The sequence below is a fragment of the Macrotis lagotis genome, chromosome 5 (assembly GCF_037893015.1).
Source record: "Macrotis lagotis isolate mMagLag1 chromosome 5, bilby.v1.9.chrom.fasta, whole genome shotgun sequence".
NCBI lineage: Eukaryota > Metazoa > Chordata > Mammalia > Peramelemorphia > Peramelidae > Macrotis > Macrotis lagotis.
In genome coordinates, this window is record NC_133662.1 from 247,129,922 (window position 1) to 247,153,282 (window position 23,361).

Genomic DNA, 23,361 nt, shown 5'->3' on the forward strand with positions numbered 1-23,361 from the left:
CCTGGGGGCTTCCCGCCTCGGGGGCTGCAGAGGCTGGTCCGGGCCGGGAGGCCGAGGAAAGCCGCAGCCCAGCTTCCAGGAATGCTTAAGCCAGGCCCCGCCCGTGCCCCGGGGCATTAACCGGCCCACCCCGCGAGGGCCCCTCCCCCACCCGTCTCGGGGCTCCCCCACAACGATGCCAGGGCACGCACATGCACTGGATTTGAGTGGAGGGTCCAGTGCCGGGGCCCCAGCACCCAGATCTGAACCGGGAGGCCTGGAGATGGCCCCCGCCGCGCGGTAGGGAGCCAGGGCTCCCATCTGCCTGAAAGCTGCCCACCCTGCCACATAGGGCACCTCTGGGTGCGCCCCGCTCCTGGGCAGGTCCTGCCTGATCTACTCCCACTGGTCTCCCACCCACAGCCCGGGCACTCCGGGTGCGGACGCTGCCTAGCTAGACAGTGATGCTCAGCTGGTTTCACACTATTTCTCTTATTTATTCTTGGTTTCCAAGAACGGATGGCTGGGAGAGGGAAGAAGGCAGAATATATTCAGAAATAAACGTGATAAAAAACAAGGTATCAAGAATGAAAAAAAAAACCAGTTAATACATTTTATACACACCTATGAATGACTCCTATTTTACATCCAACAATTCAAAGGGCACACCCCTCCCCCCAACAACCTAACCCACCATAGGACAAACACTTTTGTAAGAACATATACACTAAGGCAATTGGATTTTCATCGGAATAACCTAAGGTTTTAAGTTAAAAGCTGATAAGGAATGGGTTCAAGTCAATCTGTATATAAATTACTAAAAAGGCTATAGTCTAATACTACACAGCATTACTTTTCTAAGTACATACTAATTTTCATCAACTCTTTCTCTCCACACAAGGAAATTTTGGAAAGAGGAAATACAACTTATTTACTTTCAACAAAAGCTTTTATGCTTCAGGGCTTGCACTAGAACAGAAAAGTGGTAACAGAAGGTAGAATTCATCTGGATTGAGACACCTTCATGCCCCTTTTACGTCTGTCTAGATTTAAACAGAAGGCAAGTCACTGGAGAGGTCAGACAAGGTAAAATCAAGTACTGCCTATGGAACACAAAGCAGGATCTAAACTGCACACCAGCTACTACACAAGACATGGAGCCAGGCAGAACAATTTATCAAGTGGGTAAAAAGGACCGCAGCTTTAATTGTAGGCCTCAGTGCAATTAAAAAAAAAATAAATACTGTAATCAATTTTAGGACCTTACATTGAATGGGGTCAGTATTTCAGTTTAAGAGAACAGGTTTACTGCAACAGTAAGAAAAACAATTATTCTTTGGAAAATCCTTTGGCGGCTGGGAAGGAAAAAACTCTACTTGTTGGTTCTTTCTGTAGGGCCTTCATGATTCAGCTGATTAGATGGAAACCTGTGATTCAAATCAACCTTTGAGAGAAGACATTCCAGCTCGCATGATCTCATCAACCAGGAGAATATTGGTGGCAATCACAGTGCTGAAAGGAGATTTAAGGCATTATCAGCTAAAATCAATTTTCATTTCTTGGTAGCTTTGTAAATTTGCCTAAGGATTCAAACAATCTGTCTTAATTTCTGCTGTCTTTTCCAGTCCTTTTATAATAAATCTAAACATGAGCTCTTCTCACAAGCATTATTCTTGGAGGAGAATCAGAGGCTATTCCCCCCATACGTCCATGTGCAATTTATAAACTCAAATTTTCACCACTTACCAGGAATGAAGCAGCTGCTTCTTGACACAATAGTTATCCCAGATGCCAGCTTCAGCTGCAATAACTGGCTCACCTGCAAATGAAATCAAATGATCCCCTCAACTTGACCATCTTGGATGCCATCTTCCCCGGGAGGACCTGGCAGTAGAAATGCCCTTCCTTCTGCCAGCTGAAGGTGCTCAGAAATATATCCATATGGTACTGGTTACCTTCAGGTCTTAAGAATATTTATTTGGGCACTGGCCCTTGAGTCAGGAGGCCCTAAGTTCAAATCCAGCCTTAAACTCTTATTAATTGCCTAGCTGGGTGGTCCTGGGCAAGTCACTTAACCCCATCCCCTTAAAAAAAAGATATTTATTTGGGCACCTTTGAATAGAATTACTTAAGTTTTCTTTGTAATCCTCTTTTATGCATTTTAAAACACTCTTTAGAAAAAGGTCTCATGACCCACAACCCTGGTACTTGTGAGCACTTGCTGGTCCCAGCTACTCTTGATAATAAGTCAAGAAAAAACCATCCTACATGGGCATTGTTCTCTTACCTGTCTTCAAATCAACACCAACAAGTTGTCCTGATTCTGAATGTTCAGCCTGTACCTTAACCAATGTTTCTTGAAGGTCAAAACCAGAGTTTTGAGCAAGAACCTTCAAAAACAAAATAAAGACAAAACTTAACTTTTCAAAACAAAAAAGGTCTCAAAGGCAAACAAGAATGAAAGTAGTTCATTGCATTTGTCCTGAAGCAAGGAAAACTATACATATGAGAACATATATTTCAAGTTGGATAAAATCTCCAGGCAGTTGTGGGCCACAGTGGATAGACTAGAGGTGGAGGCAGACTTGAATTCAAATCCTGACCTGGTTTAGCTGTGTGACCCTCAACAAATCCCTCTCTGCCTCAGTTTTTCTCATCTGTGACATGGGAATAGTAACTACTTCCTAAGTAAGGTGGTTGAAGATAAAACATACCATCCTAATAATGTAGGAACCAGCAGTTGTCTGAAATGATGGAAAGACTTTTGATCAGAACCTTCCACCTAAGGCTGGTTTGTGGGCAGCCCAGAGGGATGCCACATGTGTAGATTCTGGGGGGTGGCTGAACAATCTTACTGTCCATAGTGTAACAATTTTTTTGACTCACATTCCAAAATTTGCAAGCCGTAATTGATGTAAAAATTTTTATTTTAATTAAGTCACCAACTTGTGACTTAATTACATGATTTAAAAACGACATTTGGCCCAGAAAGAACTGACAGATGGTGGTGGTGGTGAGATGGGGACTCCCTAACAAAACTTATGGTCAGTTAACAGAATTGGACATTAGCAGCTACTTTCCATGACACAGACAATCCAGGATTATTTAAAGCACATGGACATGTTTTCAAAAACATACCTTGGGAATAATGAGCAATGCATCAGCAAAAGCTTGGACTCCAAGACGGGCCCTTCCCTTGACATTGGGTTTGTGTTTAATGAGAGCTTCAGCTATGGCTACTTCCACTGCGCCAGCCCCAGGAACCACACAACCTGGTGAAAGAGAACAAGAACAAAGAGGACATGTCAGAACAAATGGGCAAGAAAAAAAACATTTATCTTCATAATGAAGCTGCTCTTTTACTAGAGTGTGAACTGTCATTCCTGAAGGGAAAAGAAAGCACCAACCACCTGGAACAGCCTGATGAGCTCCCCTCCCCTTATTCTATTGCCCAGTCACCCTGCTTTCAGAGGACTGGTAGATGTGGCTCTCAGCTCTGTGTCTTGGCTCATTTTTCACACTTCTCCTGTCACTCTTACAAAGTCAGGGCAGATACTTGTGATCCCCTTCAGTCGTGGAATGCCAATGACAATCTGCAGCATCCCATAATGACCATTTTAAAGGAGAAGAATATGCTTTCGCATGGTGTCTGGCTGTGTTGACTACTGACAGAGAGAACACAGTATTCGTCCATGCTAAAAATAATGAGCTTGACATATATCAACCCAAGAGCAGGAGACAAAGAGATGTCCTTCAGCTTGGTGAATGGAAAACCAAGTGTGAGAATACACAGAATGTCAAGGTGGAACATGAATACTATGAAGAAGCAGGATAACATGTGTGAACTAATGCCAAGTGTAGTAAGCAGAACCAGTAAACACAATTACAACAATAGAAAAGAAATGATAAAAATAGAAACTAAGCAATAAGTACAGTCCGACAGGATTTCAGAAAATCCTGGAAAGACTTGCAAGAATGGATTCTGGGTGAGAGGAGCAGAACCAGAGGAACAATGCACATACTAACAAGATGGGGTCATGATCAACCTGGAAGGACATGCTCACTCCATCAGTGTAATAATCAGGAACAATTTTAGGGGATTTGTGATGGAGAATACCATCACATCCAGAGAAGAAACCGGAGTTTAAATGAAAACCAAAGTTTATCATCTTTGATTTTTAAATGTTATCTTATGTATTACATAATTTTGTTTTCTTTAATCTTTTTTTCCCCTTTAGGATTCTGTTTCCTTTTCTCACATGTTCAGTTTTGATTTATGCATATCATGTTGCAAATGTAAAGACTGTCTCAGATTGCATTCTGTTGGGGGGAGGGGAGAAAAAAAATTATAAAACTCAAAAACTGTGCCCCCCCCAAGATTGGTAGAAACCACCATCCTATGTAATTGGAAAACAAAATATTTGTATGAAGAAAAAAAAGTACGGTTACAAAGAACTATGAGAAGACAATCCCCCCCACCTCCAGCTTTTGTGGATCTACTGCTATTGTTGGATTATTTTACTCCCCACTGTGAGTGGGGGACTATGGATCTAACTGAGAAATCAAAAGGACACAAAACCTAGCAATGGTTTAAAGTAAACTATCTTGTCATGTGGAGACATGAAGCTTACCATCTTCAATAGCATTCTTGACAGCTCGCAGACCATCCCTTACTGCGTCCTTGATCTGTGTCATTGTGTGCTTATTGGGTCCTTTGATCAACAAAGTGACAGATCGAGGATTTTCACATTTTTCAATGAAGGTGAACTTCTCTTCCCCCTACAACATACAACGTGTATGAAAACACCAGAAACACTAGGCAGTACCTAAATAGTTCTAAGGTATGGTTAGTATTATTTTCAAAATAGAAAATAAAATGAGAAGCTCAGGGAAAAGATGCCTTGCACCTAATTTCAGCACGTACTCATGTCATGACACTGCTTATGAGCAGTGATAAAAATCTCTTAAGCTGCATATGAGATCATTTGATCTTGTCAGCTGTCTCCCTTTCAGAACATATTTAAGCAGAAATTAAGGTTTGTGAGTGAGGTATGTGATGAAGTAAGGTTGCTGTGGTCTAGAGCTAAGGAGACTTCCAACTTGGTTTCCCAGCTACCATTTGGAATAAAGATCTATTTTAGTGCTGTTTGCAAATGAGCCCGGAATGCAACAGGTCACAATTCCAACAGAAGTGGCAAATGCACTTTTGCCTTCCAAGGACCCTAAAAGGTGAATTTTCTAAATTAACAACAATGGACTGATGGAGCATGGAGTGTTAAGTAGGAATAGCACACAAAAAGAAGTAGTGGTTTGGCCTCTTCTCCTTCCCACAATGAAGCCTCAATCAATTCTTTTTTTTTTTAAGGTTTTTGCAAGGCAATGGGGTTAAGTGGCTTGCCCAAGGCCACACAGCTAAGTAATTATTAAGTGTTGAGACCTGATTTGAACCCAGGTACTCCTGAGTCCAGGGCCTGTGCTTTATCCACTACACCACTTAGCCGCCCCTCAATCAATTCTTAAGTTGTCCCTCATCATACACATAATTTATCTCATATGCTGGTCTAGCACACTTGCTTATCAGAAATACACATTTTTTAGTTAAAGTGGTATCTTTTGTTTTCATAAAATAAATATTTATTCTACATTCATTCAAAACATTTTTTCTATTTCAAACTTATTTACAAGGCAAATTACAAATGGCTTATTTTTGTCATTGCAGAGTTTCACATTGGCTTAAAAAAATTAAACTATTCATTTAAATGGCAAGGTTTACGTTTGTAAAATTGTTATAAGGAACTGTCCATCAGCTTTTGCCTTTTTCCACAGGAATGCTAAGTCTTTATTTGCATTTCTTATAAAATAATGACCAAGAATTTCAAATCCATTTAATTAAGCACAGTGAAATGGCAAAAGATGATATAAAGTTAGAATTAGCATTAGCTGGCTTCCAAGGGAATCTATCTAGGAAGCCTGAGATTTTGTGAGTACGGAATTTTGCAAGAAACTCCATTGAGTCCTAGTAGGAGGAAGTGGGGGGGGGGGTATTTCATCAGGAGTTCATGAGTATAAAGAAACTCACCTTGAGGGGCAGTTAGGTGGCGCAGTGGATAGAGCACCAGCCCTGGAGTCAGGAGTACCTGGGTTCAAATCCGACCTCAGACACTTAATATAATTACCTAGCTGTGTGGCCTTGGGCAAGCCACTTAATACCACTGCCTCGCAAAAAAAAAAAAAAACAACCAACAAAAAGAACACCTCACCTTGAAAAAAAGCCCACCCTACTACTATTGTAGGTTTATAAATGTCATCTTCTGCTAGAGCTCTTTGTGAAAACACCACATTTTTTTCATCTTTTGCCATTTCACTGTGCTTAATTAAAAGCTTGTTGATGACCCAACCAATAATCATAGTGCAGGATTCTCTTTACTCCCTGAACTTATTTAGAAAAAAATAAATTCTGACAGTTGTATTTCAATGTTTCCTTTGTCATCCTATGTTATTTTACTTCATGCATTTACAAACATTCTGAGGAATTCAAAGGCTTTGACCATACTGCCAAAGGGGTTCATGACACACACTCAAAAAAGGTTAGTTAAGATGTGCTATTATGGGACACCTTACTTCCTGATTACTTTTTCTTTCAAGTCCTAACTAAAATCCCAACTTCTACAAGTTTTTTGATCACTCTTAATGGCTTCCTTTTGCTGCTTATTTCCATTTTTTTTGTTGTGTCTATATTTGTATATAGCTGGTTTGTATGATCTCTCCCCATTTAGACTGAGCTCCTTGAGGGTGGGGTGGAGGAAGGTATCTAGTACAGTGCTTGACTTGTAATAAAAGTGAGGTGAATGTAGGGCTGAGTCTGGAAGATCAGAGTTCATAATTGGATTCAGACAGGTCCTAGATGTGCCACCCTGGGCAGGTCACCTTACTGCTGGCCTCAGTTTCCCCAGCCCCAGTCCAGGGAGTCTCTACATTAATTTTTTTTTAAAAGCTGTTTAACTAGCCTCAAATTTAACATGAAATTTGACTAGTTTCCAACATATACTGGCTGGGGACCATTGACAAGTCACTGAAATAGCTGAATGACTATTCACACTAATAGGGTTATACTAATAGGTATTTCCTTACCAAAAAAAACCTCCCTCCATCAATGAAGTCATACCATACAACAAAAAGTTTCAGAAAATCTCAAATGAAAAATAAAAATGCAAGCAATCAAAAATTAAAAAAAATTTACTTACACAAGACATACTTACCAGTGTGTATTCATAAACAAGCCCTGCATGTCCCAAACAATCAGAATTTAGGTCATCTAGAGAATTCATAGCCATCCCACCACATGCAAGAGTCAACCTGAATTAAATAAAAAAAAATTTACTTTACAATTCCATGGTAAGAAATTCTACCTCCCATAAGTAGATATATCAATTCATTAACATATTTAATTTTGAGAAAGTTTTCACTTAGTGTTAGGATGGCAGTTTTCATTTTCATGGCTCCAATTCTATCCTTGCACAAGTCTGAATGGAGGTTTATAGAAGGGAATCATTAAAACATTTCCCATGAGACTATTAAATGTAGTGATTCAGAGAGACATCAGCAACCTTGTAACCCTTTCACTTGTCCAGCCCAATTCCTATTCAATTATACACTATGCCAAGAATTTTGTCTTTGTCAAAATGCCCAGGATCACACAAATAATAGCCACAAATACAAACAAGTTCCTAGTTTCCATAAATTTGAATCAGTTTGTCTTGGCAGGCAGAAAGCAGCCAGGGGTCCTAGCTGAAACTGCTCTGGTTACAAGGTTACACAGAGCCACAAGGGGGCAGAGCTGTGGAATAGTTACTCCAGTTAATTGAGAATTGGATGTATAAAGACCCAGTAACATACAGTAAAAATAAATTCAAATTACTCATTCCACCTGCCCAAACTTACCTCTCCATATTTCTCCTTTTTGCTCTGCGGAGGGCTACTATGCCTTCTTTTGCAAGGGCATCTAAAGAAAATGGATCAATACCCTGCAAGAATTAAAAGAGAAAAAAAAAAGCTTAAAATGGTATTAGATTCTTTAGGTGATTGAGAACACACCACATAGCTTTAAATAAAATTCCTTTCTCACCTTTTGATTAATAACAATAAATCCTTTGTCTGAATCACCACACACTTTTCTTTTCAGTTCTACTATTTTCTTTACTCTATCTTCAATGAATTTCCGTTCTGCTTTAACTAGTTTCTCTCTCTCCTCTGCACTTTTATAAAAAAATCCAGAATTCACTTCTCTAAAGAAACAAGTAGGAAGAAATGAAACTTTAAAAAAGCAAGGAAAAGGAAACCAAATTCACGTGCAACTTCTGAAAAAATTAAATACCACATAACCAAAGATTTAGACGGACATTACTAACTTATGAAGGTGAGGTAAACTTACGTTTTTTCATATTCTAACGACACATTGCATGTAAGGACGTAAGCATCCTCTAGTCTTTTCTTCATATCAGGATGTCTGGCACCATGGTCCAAAACCAGTCCTCTGATCAAACTGTTAAAATAAGAATTTCCTTTTATGAGTGTGTTAAGTGTATCTGGCTTCCCATGCACCACCACAAAAAATCTGGCATATCCCACTTACTAAACACGGCTACATTTTAACAAACAAAAACAAGTGAAGGATCAATAGTCTAATTGGACACCACCATGCATGTGGCATTCACTTATTTGATCAAGACTAGGTTTTATGCCAGCCTCTGCCCTACAATAAACTTTTATTATTACCCAAGAAATGCAAGATGGTAGGTTCTACATACAACATACTTCCCACAGAATCACACCAATGACCAAGGAAGCATTAGCAAAACTTGCATTGTGTGTAATAAGATTCATCTATGCAAAATATAATCTCATTACTCATCCAAAGAGAGCACCTATAAGGAGGCAAAAATATATCTCATGGAACATTTATTCTCAAAGTTACCCTAATAAATTGCTTCAGCTTTTGAATAAGTCTAAAATTTAAGAGTTAAAATTACTTTTAATGACCAGCAGATAAAACTTCTATTCTAAAAATCTGTAAGGTGATAAAAACTTCAGACTCAACACTACCACCAACTGGTAACTACCTACCTTGTGTCAGTTTCTGATTTATGCTTCATCTCCATGATCTCCACCATGAAAAGATCTACAGGTTCTCCTGGTTTTCTGATGGCCAAAACTGAGTCGACCACTGCCTGCAATAGAAGGGGACACACACAGATTAGGAAATCTGTGGCCAACATTTGAACCCAGTTCCAATCTTTCCCTCTTATTAAAGGCCATTCAAATTGATATCACCCACCAAAATCACATCTAATAAATATCACAACTTTGAACTAATGAAAATCCTCCTTTTTTAGTGCTTAACACCCATTTCATGGCTTCCACCACTGATTGAGGATTATGCCAGGTTTACAATCATCACTTCTGTGTTTTCCCAAACAAAACAGTTTTTACCCAGATCTATGGATCAAATCAAACTGCAATACAATCCTTGTATTTGTATACATATCCCCAAGCTCCAAATACTAGTGATGAGACAAAAAAAGGGTTTATTTATGGCAATGGAGTTGAATGACTTGCCTAAGGTCACAAAGCCAGGCTAGACTCTACACAACACTTACCTCTGTTAGAACATCAGCCAGATCAGCATTGACTTTGGTGCGCAGGGATGTTCGGGCTACATCCATGAGGATTTCTCTATCGATTTCCTTGCTTATTTTGATTTGATCCAAGACTTCAAGGGCCTTTGTCTTGGCAGCTTCAAATCCTTCTGTTATGATTCGAGGGTGCAGACCCTGATAACATTGATACAACTGACCATGAGCCTCATCACAATAATGTCTGGCCATCATAGCAAAATTTAGACCATTTTTATGGAGGGGGCCTATCAGATACCACTAAGCTCAGAAATGTACTGCCCTTCTGAATACATGTAAAAGGATATTCGGTCCTTCCAATGCAGAGGAAAAGAGCAGATGTTTATTCTAGCAAAGATGATAAGCCAAGGGAACTACAAAGCACCCTTGGGTGTTCTCTGTGCAGTGAGGAATAAGGGACACCTCCTCTAAATCTTGCTGATGCTTTAGTTCAGCATATTTTTTATAAGCTATCTGAAATTCCATTTATAAATTCATAAAGTATAAAAAGTCACTTAGAAGACAATCTCTTATTTTCTCTTCAAAGAGTTAGAAAAACCTACGGCAAGTGTTATGGTCTTCTAGGACTTTCTAGTAAATGAAACCTTTTTTTTAACCCTTTCCTTAGGTAAATTGGTTAATGTACAATATGTTTTGATCAACTTCAATAGAAGCATTTAGGGCATAACAAAAGCCTCCATCCCTTCCCTATTCTGCCAATTCTTTTCCATTTAGAAAACCCTCAGACACCTTTCTTTGGACCACATTCAAAAACAGTTAAGATAAAAATAATTAACTTTTTCATAGTTCCATAAGGAGCAAAACACTACTAGTCCCTTATACCAGTGTCAAGAGTGGACAAATACAACATTTCCTATTCAGAAAAAAATACCACAGGAATGTGACAGTCATGTGTACTTCAGAGATGTAGAGGTCTGCCTGCTTCAGGAGCTCTCCAATGATGAGAACATTTGAAGTAGTGCCATCACCAGTAATGTCATCTTGGGCTGTAGCTACTTTTGCTATCAAGGAGGCTGTTGGATGTTGAATTTGCTGAAAATTGAAAATGAAAATTATAGAAAATTTGAGATAAGAGAATAAACTATAATTAACTAAAACACTTGTCAACTACTTCTATCAAAATACAGAATCAAATCTCTCAAAAACATTCTGTATTAAAAGTTTTGAACCAGCAGACAAAATGTGGGCCTAGAGAAACTCAAAAACAATTAAACTCCATCTCATCTCAATATGATGATCATCTATGATTAGAGTCCCTGCTACAAGTTACAAATGTCATCAATCCTTTTACAATGAACTTTCAAGGAATCAGTTAAATGCTTCCTGGTATTTTAACATTATTTGGAAGGAAATTTTGACTGACAACAATTATATCATTAGAAAATAAATTTTTCTTTTTGAAGGGATTGTCGAAGATGGCGGAAGATGGGGGGATTATTAGCCTCTGTATCAGCTAATGATGATAAAAACAGGGGGACTCATCTTCAGTAACACTTAACAGTGTGAGGGTGAAAGACTCAACTCCTTAACTAGAACCAAGGGAAAATACCAGGTCCTGGGGCAGCTAGGTGGCACAGAGGTTAGAGCACCTGAGTTCAAATCCAGCCTCAGACACTCAGTAATGACCTAGCTGTGTGGCCTTGGGCAAGCCACTGAACCCCACTGCCTTACAAAAAAAAGCACAAAAAACCAAGTAAGAGGTCCTGCTTCCAAGGATGGGGTGCGCAGCAGCACGGGCCCCACCTCCCCCGTGGGGGCAGAAGCTGGGGGGCCCGCCTTCTCACCATCTCGTGGAGCAGCACGTTGCCATCCTTGGTGAGCTTGATGTCTCCGGCGCCGGACACCAGCCTGGGGGCAGAGCGGGGTCAGAGGCCGCGGGGTCAGAGGCCGCGGGCCGGGGCTCGGCGCACGCGCGTGCGGGGCCGCGGCCCGGGCCGACCCTTCCTCGAGGCCCGGGCCGCGCCTCCCGCCCGCCATGTTGGGCCCTCCCCCTCCCCCCTCCACGCGGCCGGGCCCGGGGCCAGCGCCCGCTCGGGCCGGCCCACACGCGGAGCCCGGCGCCTCCCCCCGCCGCTCCCAGCCCCCGGCCCGGCCCCTCACATCTTCATGGTGCCCTTGGGCCCCAGGTTGGTCCTCAGCACGTCCTGCAGGCCGCGGGCCGCGCTGATGTTCACGGCCAGCGCCGCTTGGGCCCGGGCCACCTCGGCTTTGGGATTCAGCGCCTTCACGGCCGACATGGCTGGGGAGCGGCGGCGGCGGCGGCGGCGGGCGCACGGGGAGCGGCTCGGGGGCTGCTCGACTCGGCCGCGTGGACCCGCGAGACCAGGCGAGACGAGACCCAACCCCTTCTAGAAGCCTCCAGCACTCCCGGGCCCGCCTCTCTGCCCTCTCGGGCGGCCTCTCCCCATTGGGCGCCGGCGGCTCAGCGGCCGCCGCCATTGGACCGCGGAACTGCTCGTCGCCGCTAGCCCCGCCCCCATACAGGCGGCTGCCAATCCCCTCTGGCCCCGCCCCCTCGATTTACGCCGTGACGTACGGACGAGCTGATCCCCATGGCAACGCGGCGTCTCTTCCGGCCTCGCTGATTTCCGGTCGGCGGGGCGCAAAGCTTGTCGGACCCTGGGCCTAGCGGGGCCCCTTCCTGTCCAAGGGCGCGGGAGAGAATCGTCTCCAAAAAACCCTACACTTAATAGTAACCATGGACAAAGCAAACATTGAGACCCCAAAAAAGGAAGGGGACGGGGACAGAGCCCGGGCCTGGGGTTCCTTTGTGGAGGGGACTTCCGGGGCGCAGATGGCCTCCCTCAACTCAGACCCTTCCCAGAGCTCGGCCCGAAGGCCCAGCTGAGGCGGGGGGACCCGTTCGGGGGCGGGAGCCAGATGTGTGCACTGCCAGGGCTGTCGGAGACAGGATTTGAACCCCGGGTCTTCCAGCCTCCAACCGCTTCATCCAGATGTCTCTCCATGATCATTATGGGGTGTTTTTTGAATTATAAAGATTTTATTTATTTTGAGTTTTACAATTTTTTCCCCCTAATCTTACTTCCCTCCCCCACCCCCCACAGAAGGCAACTTGCCAGTCTTCACATTGTTTCCATGATATACATGGATCCACCCTGAGTGTGATGAGAGAGAAATCATATCCTTAAGGAAGAAACAAAGTATAAGAGATAGCAAGATCAGGCAATAAGATAGCAGGTTTGGTTTTGTTTTTCTAAATTAAGAGTAATAGCCGGGGCGGCTAGGTGGCGCAGTGGATAGAGCACCGAGCCTGGAATTAGGAGTACCTGGGTTCAAATCCGGTCTCAGACAATAATGACCTAGCTGTGTGGCCTTGGGCAAGCCACACAACCCCATTGTCTTGCAAAAACATAAAAAAAAAAAGAATAGTCCTTGGTCTTTGTTCAAACTCCACAGTTCTTTCTCTGGATACAGACAGTATTCTCCATCGCAGACAACCCCAAATTGTCCCTGATTGTTGCACTGATGGAATGGGAGTCCATCAAGGTTGATCATCACCCCCATGTTGCTGTTAGGGTGTACACAGTGTTTTTCTGGTCCTGCTCATCTCGATCAGCATCAGTCATGATCATTATGTTTAATAGGACTTTAAAGACACAAAAGAAAACATGTTTACCTTAAAGACCAATAAAAACAATCTCTTTGCTTCCACTTTCCCTTTGGATCTTTTTCTTTGAATTTTTTTGCTATTTTTTTTACAATTATAGTTGAACAAATAAGAAATTACAACAAAGAAAAACATCAACTTATGTTTTTTTCCATGTTTCTTTGTACCTTTACCAGTTTTTAGGTGCAATGAATTACATTCATGTCTTCACATGGTTTACTATTACAAATAGGACTTTTTATACACATGCCCAAATACATTCCCTTTCAACAACTTTTTGTCCTGAGGAATCTTTCAAAAATTATTGATGACTCCCATGAGTTTCTACTTATGTTAGAGCTATCATTTCCTGTTTTAAGATCTAAAGCTTGGAGCAGCTAGACAGTGGATGGAGCACTGGCACACAGTTCATAATTGCCTAGCTGTCTGACCTTGGGAAACTCACTTAATCCCATTGCCTTAAATTTAAAAAAAAAGTTGAAAGGATCTAAAGCTCATAACATTTTAAGATATTTATCAGTTTAATAGTCAAACCTATTACATGATTGAGTAAACAACATTTTTAATGAACTATATTTTCTAAAACTATAAGAGCAGCATTGTTTTACACATTTTGCAAGTCTCTAATGTCTGATTTATAGAAGACAACTGTACTCATATCTGCTTCTGCATTCAATCTATTGAGATTTATTGTTTGACTTAAGCATGTGAAGAAATCTAGTCTTTCACAGATAGGTAGCTGGAAAAGGGAAGGGCATTTTAATAGGCAAATTACATCTTGGTATTATTTTTTTTAGTTTTTTTTTTTTGTAAGGCAATGGGGTTAAGTGGCTTTCTCAAGGCCACACAGCTAGGTCATTACTATGTGTCTGAGGCCGGATTTGAACTTAGGTACTCCTGACTCCAGGGCTGGTGCTCTATGGAGATTGTAGACCCCCTAAAAGTTTCAGGGATGAGTCTCTGATCATCCCTTGAGAAAGATTTCTTTGGGGTATAATTTTAGTTGAAGAATCACTGGGTCAAAACTCAGGAACAGTTTTACCGCTTTATTCTGTAAAACCATATTGCTTTCCAACCACCTCAATTTCAGGGCAAATGTGTGCTTTTTCTCCAGTTCTTTAGAATCTTTTTTGACTATTTCCATTATGTAAAACAAATTAGAGTAGCTAGGGAAGGGTAGCAAATGTATTTTGCCAATATTGGTTCTAAATAAATTATTCAACATGTTCAAATTTAAAATATATTTCAAAGAATTTGAAATAAAGATTCCATTAATAATGTAGGAATTCATGGACCAGGGGTGAAGAATTCCAAGTAGCAATGGGTCCTTCAATGCATCCATTTCTAGCATTTGATGTTCAGGAAATACATTTGCAGCCTGGGACTTGCATTCAGAAAATAAACATATTTTGAACCTGAAATAATAATCCCTTAATTCCTATAGTTATGGTTAATATATATTCACAACAAGCATGTGATTTGATCCTCATAATCATTTTGCAAAAGAAAAAAAAAGATTATAGTGATGTGTCTAAAATTACATAGTGAATCACTGGTAAAGATATGTTTAGAAATTTGGTCTTTTGTCAATTGTTTTTTCTTCTATATCAAAAGATCAGTAAAAATAAGTAGGGAAAATAGTTGGTTGAGAAAATATAGAACGTTACATCTAAATTTAATATTTAACCTATCATATACATTAACAAAGCTTAATAAAATTTAATTTTTCAATTTAAAATTAATTTGAAGAATTACAAAAACCCTTTTGCTTGAAGATTAATCAATATTTAAATCTATGTTTTGGGGGAGAAATTCATTGGTTAAGTGGATTAAAAAATATTTCAAGAAGTGAAAAATTCTAATTCAATTATCAACTTTGGATATATTCTAAAATTAGTTATATGGGTTTGAAGCATAGATTGAAAAACATCTTCCCAATCCCACACTTGGCTTTAGAGAGAAAAAAAATGCAATTTTGAGGAAAAGGAAGCCTTGTAAACCAGGTTTCCAACAGTAACCCAGGTGAGTAAAATAGAAGACTTCATATATGGGCAGACAGGATAGAAGTAGAGCCAGATATCACATGATGCTCAGAAATCATCCTTGCCTTCCCTTAAGTAGATGAACTGTGATACATTTTATAGCAGACACCTAAAACAGAGGGAAGTTAAATTCCTTATCTTAGATATCATGGATACAACCAGAACCCAGGTCTTCTGCTTCCTGATACAGTGTTTCTTCAGACAACTCACTTCTTTGTAAAAATCTAACAGATTCTATCCCTTCTTTATTCCCACTTCATTAAATATTTGGGCCATACTTTATGACCCTTGCCCAAAAGTTGGTAGCAATTACCTTTAATTCTTTAAATTGTGAGCCCTTAGTTGAGTGAATTATATACAAAGGACCTGAGTGATTCTGATGGATCACAGGTCACTGGCTATAGAGTTTCATCCTAAACAATCACCACATGAAACAAAATGAAATTGTTTTAGAACAAGCTTGTTGCAAATACTAGAAAACAATTTTAAAAGCATGACCTGATGATAGTATGATTATTTTAATAAGAATAATAGTATATTGAATTTTGAAGGCATCTTAGGACCATTTATTCCAATCCCTGACCTGATATATATATCTCGTTTAATATACTAACTTTTTTTTTAGTTTTGGCAAGGCAATGGGGTTGAGTGACTTGCCCAAAGCCGCACAGCTGGGTCATTATTAAGTGTCTGAGGTCAGGTCCTCCTGACTCCAGTGCTCTATTCACTATACCACCTAGCTGCCCCTTAATATACTATTGATAGTGATAAACTCAGGGATAACAAGGAATTGCTGGGTTTTAAACAGTTCTCTTTGCTGGTCAATCTTCCTTCAATTGATATGAAATCTGCTTCTCGCGACTTCTACCCAATTTGTCTTAGCTTGGTGCTCCAGAAGATGTCAAATACATGCTCTTTACAGCAGCCTGAACCTTTTAATTGGGGAACATGTAATTTGGGAGATATTCAGCCAAATAAATGAAAACACAATAGAATATAAATAACAATATGTGATTTTCTAAGTATATTTGTGTTTGGCAGAGATTCTTACGTATGTTTAATGGTCCAATTTCTATTTGAGTTTGACATCACAGAATAAAACTGGATGGAAACATGGTGCCTTTCAGATTTGAAGGAAAGGAAGTCTTCTTTCCTTTAGCCTAAATAGCATCAACAGTTCTTTGTCCTCCTCATGACATGTTTTCAAGTCCCTGAAATATTTTTTTTTAGGATTTTGTAAGGCAAATGGGGTTAAGTGGCTTGCCCAAGGCCACACAGCTAGGTAATTATTAAGTGTCTGAAGCCAGATTTGAATTCAGGTACTCCTGACTCCAGGGCCGATGCTCTATCCACTGTCACCTAGCCACACCCCCTGCAATATTTTGGCCAGCCTTCTTTTTAAGTTACAAAGGATAGCAAGCTAAAAATTATTTAAATTTTAAAAATTAAAAAAAAATAAAAATATTTAAATTGAAGATCTCAATAGAAATGTTAATAAATGTTATGTAGCACACAGTAGCCATAAAAATTAAGATCTCCAAAATGAAATGCTAATATATGGTGTCTAGTACACAGTAGGCACTTAATACAAGCTTGATTGATTGATTGGTAAGTATGATCCTATTTCTAGGATGAAATTGTTATTATGCTGACTATGTGTTTGATTTCACTTGTAGTTCCAAACTGGGCTGGTCTTATGGAGTGAAGTCCAAGTTCCTTATGACTGAAGCAATCTAATAGTATGCTTGAAGGGTGAAGGGTTAAGTTGAGATCTTCCCTATTAGCCGTCATGGTCCAAGGAGAAGGAACTTCTTGTGAACACTGAACCGAGACATGATTGATCAAGGCATGTTCTGGGAAAGGGAATGCTGGGGAACGTTCCTAATAAACATGTTTTAGGATTTGGCCTGTCCCTGGGTGTTTACCTCAAGACACCTGGAGAAAGTGATAGTACACAAGGATCTTAGGGTGTTTTGACAGAAACTCTTGGATCCCTGAGTTCAGTTTTTTATAAACACTCTACTTCTTTTGTGTGAGTACTATAAAGATCTTACTTGGAAAGTGGGCTTCAGAGAGGAAGCTCTGTCAGAGTTTCCCAATGGAGATCCTGGAGGCTGTGATGTAACTTGACTTTCCCAGCCAGCTTGATTTCCAGTTCTTGGAGCCTCCTTGATTGGGTGACTTTTTTCTTCTGTATCTCTTACCTTTCCTTTCTTTTATTTATGCTGATGTTTTCCTTCATATATATAAATAATTCAGTATATTTTAGGTTATAAGTATATTAAGCATGGGTTATAATCTTGGGTTATAAGTATATTAATCATTAAATTCTCATTTAAAGATTTAAGACAGGGTGAACATGTTACTGTGGGGACAGATTTGAACTGACAAAATTAAAAATCCACACAGTCCTTAACCCTTTCTGTTAAAATGCTTTAAAAAAATTGTAAAACTAATTAAGTACCTTCCCTAGCTTATCTTCTGAAAGACAGAACAAGGGGTGGCTAGGTGGTACAGTGGATGGAGCACTGACTCTGGATTACCTGAATCCTCAGACACTTAATAGTGACCTTGCTGTGTGGCCTTGGGCAAGCCACTTAACCACCATTTACCTTGCAAAAACCTAAAAAAAAAGAGTGAATGAAAGACAGAACCAGTCTATCCAAAGTGCTAAGGGTTTCCATCTAGATTTCTTTTTTTTGTTTGTTTTAGGGGGTTTTTTTGCAAGTCAATGGGGTTAGGTGGCTTGCCCAAGGCCACACAACTAGATCATTATTAAGTGTCTGAGGCCGGATTTGAACTCTGGTACTCCTCGTACTCCTGACTCCAGGGTGGGTGCTCTATCCATTGCGCCACCTAGCCACCCCCCCCCCCATCTAGATTTCTTGATTCTGCCTGGATATTAGTGGAGCAATTAGCCTGGCCTTTAGTTAGTTACCCCTTACTCTTGACACATAAGCAGCTCACCCCCTTTTACACTTTTATACAATTTTTTTACCAGAATATCTTCAAGCATAATAATGGTATAGCCTACTTGCCTTCATTCTGCTCTCTCTGTTCCTCTTTGAACTAGCTACTTTAATTCAGTGACATGTTGGTCTCTGCTTTGCAGGGATATGGAACCATCAGAAAAATAATGCTGTTTTTAAAAAATGGATTTTTGTTTCAAGAACTTCATCCAAAGCAGTGGACAGATTCCTTGTGCTATGTCATTTGGGGCCCAGGTCAAGATGAAATGAGAGATATAAAAATTCCTCTTTATCTTGAGGCATAAAACAGAAAGAGGTCTGATCCTCAAGAGTGTCTATTACTATCACAGAGTCTAGTGAACAAAGTCCTAGAAGAAAAGATATTCTATCTGCATGGGGAAGTTCTCTAAGGGTCCCTCATTATAAAATATAAATCCTAAACACCTGAAAAACCATATAATCACTTTTAAGTATTCCAGCTATTTACAGAGAATCCCAGTTGTTCAGACTGTGAGAAGTTGTTAGAGACTCCTGAAGTCTTTTTTTTTTTTTTTTTAGGTTTTTGCAAGGCAAATGGGGTTAAGTGGCTTGCCCAAGGCCACATAGTTAGGCAATTATTAAGTGTCTGAGACCTGATTTGAACCCAGGTACTCCTGACTCCAAGGCCAGTGCTTTATCCACTACACCACCTAGCGGCCCCTCCTGAAGTCTTTCAGCAGAACATCTTTTTTGTACAGTCACTGAATGTGTATAGAACTAATGCCATAGTTAATTATGCGATCAGTTTGCTCCTGAGAAATTTCATGTAAATTGTCTTTGTAAGCCAATTTTTAAAAGAATGAAAACAATTTAATATTTTAAAATTATTTACTATTTTCCATTTTTAATAAAGTGAAGCCTCTTTTGTCACATTGTCTCGATGTCTTAAAATTCACATTTTTATATACTAGCTTTGCTTTCAGAAAAAAATACAAAGACACAGCTCTGCTATATTATACTGAATTTGATGTATGACATCTTGCTGTTCCACAATTTATAAATCAAGAAACTGATATATAATATGTGCTTTACAGAATGTTTACGCACCTTTAGTCAAATCAAGAGTTGTTAAATTTCCTTGACGTAGTTTTAATATTATATTTATTCCAGTAAATTTACTTGTCCATTTGTTCAATTACTGATTGTATCAAACTCTCAGTTGTATTACTGCATACAGTTGTCCCTTCAGATCAACCTTTGCCAGATTCAGAAACATTTCAGTCATAAGTTCGTGACTCATCCCAGAACAACAGATCAGAATCCAAGGCCATGGTTTCCTCATCTCTCAAATGATCTTTCTCCATTAATGGTCTAGAGAATTGCTGGAATCAATACCAGAAGGCACTATCTTAGCTCATACCTAAGGACTTCCTGGTACCCCAAGTGACTGTAAGGCTAACACACCAGGAACAATTGAGAAGCTTTTCCTCTACTTCTGTCCACCATCTGAGTTGGCAGAGGGCTGACCGGGGGCTGACATATCTGACAATATCTGGAAATTATCAATAATGATACAGTGGAACAATTGAATGGATGGACTTTTTTTTTTAGGTTTTTACAAGGTAAATGGGGTTAAGTAGTTTGCTGAAGAAAGCCACACAGCTAGGTAATTATTATATTTCTGGATTTGAACTCAGGTCCTCCTGACTCCAGGGCCAGTGCTCTACCCACTGCACCAACTAGCTGCCCCAAATTTATTGAATTGTTGAAATATCCTTAATATCCTTAATTTCCTTGTCCCCCCCCCCAGATCCTTTAGATTTTGGGTTCACATGCCAAAGTACATTTACTATCCACTATCATGCCCTTCCCATAACAATTTTTATGAATGTTTATTAACACACAAATAGCTTCAAATTTACTTTGCTTCTTCCTTTCACTCAGTTATCTGAGGTGGTTGTGGGGGTTCCCTGGGCAGGGTTCTGTGAATGAGCAAAGTCTCCCAACAGAGGGACCCAAGTCCACTGCAGACCTCTTGGCTCAATTCTGGATTCTTCTTGTACATCTGCCTGCCAAAGCTGAAAATAGCAAGGGATCACTAGGGCTTTGCCCCAGAGTGCTGACCTGGTTGGGTGCCAGTCTCCCTCCCCTCCTCCTTCTTCCACCCAGTGCCAAACTACCAAGTCCTATCCTCTAAGGTTCATAGACTCACTAATTTACAGTTGGAACTGATGAAGGGAAAGATGTTGGGGTATGGTCTAGTTTTGGATTGCAGAAAGTGAAAGAACAAATTCAGGAAAGACTCTAGACCCAGATGTCTTTAGGCACAAAAGAGTCTATTCTACTCCTTGCTGCAGGGCATTTTTTTTTTTAAGGAAAGTAAGTAAAGGCTAAGAGTGAAAGTGGAGATTCTTAAGGAGTAACAAAGCCAGTGTTGTTTATTCTGGCTGGAGTTTTGGAGGGGTCAGGGAGTTCTCAGCCCCCTTTTTGGTGAGATAACTTTGAGTTTCTGTAAAATAACCTTGAACAATGGGATGGAGGGATGGGCAGACTTTGGATTACTTTGAGTTTCTGTTTGGTAACTGAACAATGGTCCTGGGTTGGATTCATAGAGGACAGTAGCTCAAAGACTTAATCCTTTTGTTTGGGACTTGTCTTGTTCCTGCCTGCAGGGATAGTTTATCGACTCCATCAATTGTGAGATCAATGTTAGCTTTTAAGGCCAGCACAGAAAGAAATAGGTTGATTATTTAATGTGGCCAGTACAGAAAGAAATAGATTTGTTTTTGTTGGATTAATATTTTCTCTATTATTTCCTCTGCTCTAGAAGCCCTTGTGCATCTACAACTTTTACCAGATTGTTCTTTGACATGGAGGCAGGGGAGGGAGGGGAAGGGTGTTAGAAGAATGGGGAACTCATAAACTTGCAAGTGGATGAATTTTGAAAACTACCTTTGCATGTAATTGGGGAAAAAATAATAATAAAGAAAAAAGGTTTAAAAAAAAGCTACTGTTTAACTAACACTTCTTCAGCCAAGATCTCTTGGTTTTGCATTCTTGCCATCACTGGTGTTCAATGAATCTAATTTTCTCTAGAAGACACTCTCTCTTGGTACTCCCTCCAAATTTTGACACCTAGGGGCGAGAGGAATAAATGGTTTATTTTTGCCATTCCCAATGTCACTTTTAGACCCTTTCTCAATTTCTGTTATTCACTCATCCTGTTCAAATCCTGGTCGGTGTCAGGAATGTCCAAGTCACTCTCCCTCAACAATAGGTTCAGTAACTGGGTTTTAGTCTCCTTCTTTGCCCCAACTCTTATTTTCTGGTGGATCATCAATCTCTCAGCCCAGTAGTATTCCTTAAATCAATCAGTAATAGAAGTTAATATTCCAGTGTCCAGTGCTGTGTTCACTATTTAAAATTGTCTCATCATCAACATCTGAGAAATGTTATCATCAGTCATTTCACTGTGGTGTCTATGGCCAGTTCATCCCTATCCCAGGGACATGTTGTCAAAGGCTTCATCCTTTACAGTTTGGTAAGGTATTGAAACCATATGCTGACTTCATGGAAAGGGCATGAGGGCACAGTAGATAGAGCACTGGCCTTGGAGTCAAGAGGACCTGAGTTCAAATCCAGCTTCAGACACTTAATAATTACCTAGCTGTGTGACTTTGGGCAAGTCACTTAACCCCATTGCCCTGCAAAAATAAAAAAAAGAAAGAATATGAGATCTCAGTTCAAATCCTGATGGTGCTACTTATTACCTTTATAGTGATCTATGATCTTTTACACAAAGTAAGTTTACCATAATTTCTGGGTCTGTCTTCTCTCCCACTTAAAAATGAATAGTCCCTGCAAAATGGGTACAAGGTCCACATCTCCAACTGTGGATATTGGATTTGTCTTTGGGAACTGGGGTATACCCCATCATTGTCAGATAATTCAGTGGCACAGTCAGGAAGATATGAATTGAAATCCCTGTCTTAGACACTGACTACCTGTATAATCTTTCCTCATCTGTAAATGAAACTCTGTCTTCTGGCTCTGGGGCCCCCATGGCTTGAATACTCATCTTTCTCATCTTTGCCTCCAAACTCCATGGTTTTCTTCAAGTCCCAGCAAAAATCCTGAATTCTTTAAGAGGCCTTCCCCAGTCCTTTTACTCTTCATGCCATCCCTAGATGATCTTCAATTTATCCTGTTGAGAACTTGTTTCTAGGTAGTTGTTGGCACTCCCATTGGTCCCTTGGGAGCAGGAACAATCTTTTGCTTTTTTCTGTTTCTCCTGAGCACATAGGCCCCTAATAAATACTTGTTGATTTGATCTTACTGTGATAGCACCTGCCTTACAGGTTGTTGAGGAGGCTTAAATGAAAAAAACACCTGTAAATATGCTTTGCATATTTTAAAGTGTTGTAATAATACTAGTTGGTATTTTGTTATTATTTCCTGAATACTTTCCCCAATGTTTTCCCCTCCCCTCAAGTAGTTAGTTTATAGCAGTGGGTTGTTCTCTCGAGTTCTTCTCCTTTATATATATATATTTTATTTTTGCAAAGCAATGGGGTTAGGTCATTATTAAGTGGCTGAGCTGGATTTGAACTCAGGCCCTCCTGACTCCAGGGCCGGTGCTTTATCCACTGTGCCACCTAGTTGCCCCTCTTCTTTCTTTTCTAGAAAGTGTGGAGGTTCTGCCAAGTGATCCCTAAGAGTCCTTGTAGCTTTGGAGTCAGATCTTCACCTTTTGGGGTGGTTATTCCTGGTCTTTGAGAAGAGATGAGTATGCATTTAGGAGAGGAATCCTTCTGAAATCAGTCTTGGCTTAAGGGTCAAAGAGACCCATCAGGGGCAGCTTAGTAGCACATTGACATCTAGAACAGCAGTCCTGGGGTCAGGAGGGATTGAGTTCACATTTGACCTCTGACACTTGACACTGCATGACCCTGGGCAAGTCACCTAACCCCAATTGCTTTGCAAAAAAAAAAAAAAGGAAAGAAGATTCCCAAGCTGTGTCCTTTCTCCTCAATGTCGCCCACTCCAAATCCTAACACATCTGACTCCCCAGC

General features: G+C 40.3%; 1 protein-coding gene and 2 non-coding genes across 3 annotated transcripts; all 3 read right to left on the minus strand.

Moving 5' to 3' along the window:
- Positions 1-578: 578 nt before the first annotated feature.
- On the minus strand, positions 579-12,001 carry CCT6A (chaperonin containing TCP1 subunit 6A). Its single transcript, XM_074189315.1, has 14 exons — positions 11,772-12,001; positions 11,456-11,519; positions 10,569-10,703; positions 9,636-9,809; positions 9,103-9,206; positions 8,411-8,521; positions 8,105-8,264; positions 7,921-8,003; positions 7,239-7,335; positions 4,611-4,758; positions 3,118-3,251; positions 2,267-2,369; positions 1,726-1,798; positions 579-1,491 (listed from the first exon to the last, which is right to left on the minus strand). The coding sequence occupies exons 1-14, from the start codon at positions 11,906-11,908 to the stop codon at positions 1,419-1,421; spliced, it is 1,596 nt and encodes a 531-aa protein (XP_074045416.1). The 5' UTR covers positions 11,909-12,001; the 3' UTR covers positions 579-1,418.
- LOC141490326 (small nucleolar RNA SNORA15) lies at positions 3,534-3,675 on the minus strand. The gene has a single exon (XR_012469165.1). It is a non-coding gene; the product is annotated as a small nucleolar RNA SNORA15 (small nucleolar RNA).
- On the minus strand, positions 9,922-10,056 carry LOC141490330 (small nucleolar RNA SNORA22). Its single transcript, XR_012469168.1, has one exon. It is a non-coding gene; the product is annotated as a small nucleolar RNA SNORA22 (small nucleolar RNA).
- Positions 12,002-23,361: the final 11,360 nt, after the last annotated feature.

What these genes read in the sequence shown, in the direction of transcription:
- CCT6A (XM_074189315.1), bottom strand. Translation starts at nt 11,908, where the DNA reads ATGTCGGCCGTGAAGGCGCTGAATCCCAAAGCCGAGGTGGCCCGGGCC. An exon ending in CCCAAGGGCACCATGAAGAT is followed by an intron (nt 11,520 to 11,771) that starts GTGAGGGGCCGG and finishes CTCTGCCCCCAG; the next exon opens with GCTGGTGTCCGGCGCCGGAG. An exon ending in AAGCAGCTGCTTCATTCCTG is followed by an intron (nt 1,492 to 1,725) that starts GTAAGTGGTGAA and finishes ATCTCCTTTCAG; the next exon opens with CACTGTGATTGCCACCAATA.